This window comes from Montipora capricornis, chromosome 3, assembly GCF_036669925.1.
Source record: "Montipora capricornis isolate CH-2021 chromosome 3, ASM3666992v2, whole genome shotgun sequence".
Lineage (NCBI taxonomy): Eukaryota > Metazoa > Cnidaria > Anthozoa > Scleractinia > Acroporidae > Montipora > Montipora capricornis.
In genome coordinates this window covers 35,478,699-35,483,713 of record NC_090885.1, presented here as the reverse complement: position 1 = coordinate 35,483,713, position 5,015 = coordinate 35,478,699, and the positions used below count along the sequence as shown (strand labels likewise).

The window sequence follows — 5,015 nt, the reverse complement described above, 5'->3', positions numbered from 1 at the left end:
AAATGCTATAATCAGTTTTTGTTTTCAAGGAGTAAAATGATTGGCTACGCCCTCGTTTATCCCAGAAGAGCCACCGAATACAAACATTAGACGTCCTCACTTTACGTGCGTACATGTATCTGTACGAAAACTAAATTTTAACACTTTTCAATGAAGTTTTAAAATATCCTCATTCTGCCTACTATAAATAAAACATACATTTGAAGCAGTAAAAAAAAACCGGTTTTTGATCCAGTGAAATACGTAGTTTAGTATCACCTCTTCTAGCACATCTCCAAGTTTGGAAAATTCTTGGTCAGACAAGTTCTTCAAAAGTGGAACACTAGAAGAAAAGATCATGAAAATGAGTGGAGAAAGAAGCGTCATCTTGAATGCAAAAGTTTTCTCCCAACGTGACCAAATGCAAGTCTTAAGATCTTTTAGCAAATTTTCTTTGAAAAATTCCAGGCTCGGTAAAACCTAATTCCCAGCATTTCCGGCTTCCTGGATGTCGCAGACATCTAGGCAACCGGTTGCCAAAGTGACAAGTGTGACCTTCCCGCCTTGATACCTTTTTAGAAATGTGACATGAGCAGAATGTCTCATCATTCCAGTTCGCATCATGATCATCTGAAAAACACTCCGATCTATGATCCATAGTCTTGCACTATCCATTGCTAGATAAGAAATGAAATGATAGAGCATTTCCGTTAATACGGACCAAAGCACTCGTTCTTAATGTAGTAATAGCCGCTCGTCGTCGCTCTGCGTCACCTGGATGTGACGAAGAGGGAATAAGGACTACTCTAATCTAGTACCCAGATCTCCCACGTTCATGACTGAGTGAGATCTGGGTACGAGATTAGGACTACTTTTTTCGCAGTCCACATTGTTTCTAATGACATAATTATCGACCAAGGAATTATTTGTTCAAGTGCGAGACATTCCCTCCACTTTACTTTAATTGGTTTTACTTTTTTTAAAGTTAAAGTTTCTATAAAGCAACTTAAATAACGTATCGAAAATCATTTTAAGCCAATGGAAGTTAGCGCTACCCTTTGAGAAATACATGCAGTTTGTGTTAAGTTATCCTTTATCGTGACTCAAGTACGCACTGAGGAGAAGAGTAGCTGCAGGTGGACCGACAATTTTCTCAGGCTGCAAAGAACAAATTAAAATTGGTAAAATATCTACTCCCCCCTGGATGGGATGCCAGTCCACCCATTTATACACCTGGGTGGAGAGAGGCACCGTGGGAGTAAAGTGTCTTGCCCAAGAACACAACACAATGTTTCCGGCCAGGACACGAACCCGGGCCATTCGCTCCGAAGTCGAGCACACTAACCATTAGACCACCGCGCCTCCCAAAGGCCGTTAGTACCGGGATAATATTGCTTCACAACTGAAATAAAAATGCCGGCCAGTAGGCAAAGTGACGTACACTTCCTTATGTCGCACCTTTCACTGTTGCTGTCCGCTTACAGTTATACAGGATGGCTAGTTCACCAAACACAGTTCCTCCACTCATTTCGCCTAAGAATTCACCATCTTTAGTCACTTCGAGCCGACCCTCTAGAAGACCAAAAATAGAATCGATGTCATATTAAACTTGTTGACTCCGGATTAAATTAAAAATGGCCTCCTAGAAAAAATGACGTCTTAAACACTGAATGATGGCCACCAAAAATCCACTGGAGAGCTTTCCGCGTCTCTTCTTGCAGTGTCTTTGTCTTTGCTTATTAAAAGCCCTTTCTTCGCTTTCGAATACCATAGCCTCATCGCGCACTATCCCATAGCTCAAGTCTTTTCAAGGTCTTTTTGCACAACGATCGCATGAAAATCCGAGATTTACTTCATGACGAAAGTATTCTCGCTTTCAGTCTCTGTGAAGGATCTCTTACAGTTTATCATAACTTATTAGAAATACCTGCAATAACATACAGTGCGTGGCCAATATCTCCTTCCTGGACGATGATATCATACATAAAGTAGTTCTTGGGATACATGCAGTCAACAATCTCTCGGACTTGAGCAGAGTCCAAATTCTTCAGAAAATCGTTTTCGTTGATCGCGTCCTTTATGAGTTCTTTCGATCTGCGAATAGGAAATCACTAGGTTTTCAACGTAACTTCCGAAAACCACAATTGTCTTTCTTCATTTTCTGGTTTTTCATTTCCTTTTAACGTCATCACCATCATTATCATCATTATCGTCATTATTGAATAACTTATTATTATTATTATTATTATTATTATTATTATTATTATTATTATTATTATTATTATTATTATTATTATTATTATTATTACTATTATCAAAACTGACCAGAAGTCGAATAAGAAAGTCTCCGCAAAAATCGTGTGAAGTCTCTCAAGTCGCCGCATCCCAAGTTTCTGGGCTAGTCGCTCTGGTCAAACAGGTTTAGGCAGCGCGCGCATCACATTTTTGACAAGGCGAAGGTCAAAATCGAGCCTTCAGTACGAAAATCAATATGGCGTCTAAACTGTTCCAAGCAACGGCTTACGCATACTCAATAGAGAATCTACACGATTTCATTCTCGTCGAGTTGAGAAAGGCTCTGCTGGCAGAGTGGGTAACAGATGTTACACCCACAAGTGGACGAGTTACTGTTCTCCCTGTGAGGGCTTTCGCGGTTATTATGGGTAGTAAGACACTAACCAGGTCTTCAAGCACTTTTTCGGTGTTATTCCCGGGCTTAGTGTTGCTGGACGACAGCTTATATTGAGCGGTTTCCTTGTTGGCAGCTTATCAGCAAATTTGTTGTTCGGTTAAACTGGAGAAAGATTTTCTCGAAGAGCTAAGATCTCCGATACTTAGTAGTTTCTCAAAGAAATTCACTTAATAAAGGAATTCTCGTTTAGTCAGTTGCAATTTCTTTAAAAAAAAAAAAAAGAAAAGAAAAACAATAGCATTCGTTTACCTTTCTCATTAACAATGAAATGCCCTTAACCGCACTAGTTTCTCGACGAAATTCAGAGGCTATCAGTTACGGCCGCTATAAGTCACCTTTTGTTTATTGGCAGCAGACAATAAAACAGGAAATTGGTGACATTATTGTCTTCCGTCAAGTGAATTTACAAAGGCAAAAATAGGTTTGTTGTCAATGATTAAAGTAATACTCCTGCGCCAGCATCTTTCTTTGTTCTTCAGTGACGGGTTGAATGCTGAGGGCCAGAGACAACAGCTCACAGTCTCAATCGCAGCAAGAGGGTCTTGTTTAAGCGCGTTCTTATTTATTTTCACTTATTTTTTTCCAGTTTTTTCCCCTCGAAAGGTTAAATAAAAATTTAAAATCTTGCATCAAGTGCATAGTTTGGTCACCAAGGTCGGCAATTAAAGAGATACCGCGGGTACAAGTACGTTTCACTCATCCAGTCGTTAATTAAAAGAAATACCGAGTGCTGAGAGAAACTTTGAAATAAAGGAGTTATTTTGGTCACAAAAGAAAGGATTCGTGATCGACTCTATTATTTTACAACGGCTACGATTAGTCAGGTTGAGAACAATGGACCAGCAATATTAATTGAGATATGACTGAAAATATCATGAATTTGACAAGGTTGTCCGACAGGCTTGGCGTTACGCTTCATATTCAGTTATTTTTCTGCCTTATAATTACCCTTGTTCAACGTTTTCTGTGAAAATTTAAAAAAAAATGCCGCCTGAAGTAAAAACTAGGTGAGGAGCAAATACCCAAACAAAATGAATTTCATGGGTGAATGGTTCAGACTCGTGGACAACAAAGAAAACAAACACTAACCTAAAGTCTTTTGGGTGGCGTTCCAGCTCTTTCTTCGATTCTTCTTGTGCTTTTGAGCTGCTTTCCCCACTTACGGCCATTCTTTTCTCCTTTCTGCTTGACAAAATGTCTTTTGTAGCCAACTTTGAGTTGCTAACTGCCATTCCCCGATCTTCTTGAATCGTGGAAAGGATACTGCTTTTGTGAGCGGTTTGCTGAACGACACATTTCAACTCATGAATCTCTTTCCTTAGCTTTGCTAACTCCATATCTTTCTCATCAATAATCCGTTGCTTGTATTGTAACTCAGCATTTGTGTGCTGCAGGAAGTCGTCTTTTTCTCTAAGTTCGCGCCTGAGTTGATTACTTCCCCAGTTAGCAATAATTTGATGCGGTATTTTACCATTTGGCTCCTCGTTACTACGAGAACGGTTCAAACTCGAGGAACTCCCCATTTTTACTCAATCAATTTACCTCTTTCTTTAACCCACATACGATCCTCTCTCTTCATGGATAGGTATTTTTAGAGCCATCTCGCTACTCTCTGAATTCCTTGCCTTTGTCATTCAAATAAGGAATTAGTTTAGTGACAGCGCTTGGCAGACGAGAGATCAATTTCAGCACTAAGTTAAGTGCCACTCAAAATAAATGCCGGCCACAGTTAACTGTAGTGGTTTGTAAATTTTTCACAAACAGTAACTTTAACATCCCAGCATTGTCTACATGTACTGAACAAACAAAATGTCCGATGTCCATCTTTAATATTCAGTGCCAAATCACCGATAATTAAAAACGTTGGCCTATACCGATTTCAGTTTGACTTGCCCCAATGTCAACAGATGATATCACAAAAATGTTTGGACTATCCAGAAGACAATTAAGTGGCCCTAAAAAAGTATAGGTGAAGGAACCAGGCCCGTTCTGACCACTTGTGGAATTTGATCCTGGTAGTCCGTGGTTCAACTTTTCGGCTAGTTTGCTTCCTGTTCTGTTCGTTTCATTGGTTCCTAAAACCCCCCTGTAATGAGTTTGGTTTGGCTTGGTTTGTAACTATACTTAATAAAATGAAGATTTTATAATGCCCGTGTTTATTTTCGGGAACTCTCTACCAAATGGCCACTACGGTTAATAAGTGTTATTGTTATATGATTAGCTCCGTGAGCGGGCAAGATGAACCAAATCCCGCGCTGTGATTGGCTACCCGGGTGGGGAGTAAATCTCCATCGTGCCTGCTCGGGGTTTCTCACTTGGTCCCGCAAGATCAAAGATCATTTAT

General features: G+C 39.8%; 1 protein-coding gene across 1 annotated transcript; it reads right to left on the bottom strand.

Annotated features, from left to right (window-relative positions):
- Nucleotides 1-147: 147 nt before the first annotated feature.
- LOC138040149 (cGMP-dependent protein kinase 1-like) lies at nucleotides 148-4,273 on the bottom strand. The gene is made up of 5 exons (XM_068885927.1): nucleotides 3,761-4,273; nucleotides 1,907-2,073; nucleotides 1,438-1,551; nucleotides 551-656; nucleotides 148-322 (listed from the first exon to the last, which is right to left on the bottom strand). Exons 1-5 carry the CDS (start codon nucleotides 4,192-4,194, stop codon nucleotides 148-150), a joined length of 996 nt encoding a protein of 331 aa, XP_068742028.1. The 5' UTR covers nucleotides 4,195-4,273.
- Between the last annotated feature and the right edge of the window lie 742 nt (nucleotides 4,274-5,015).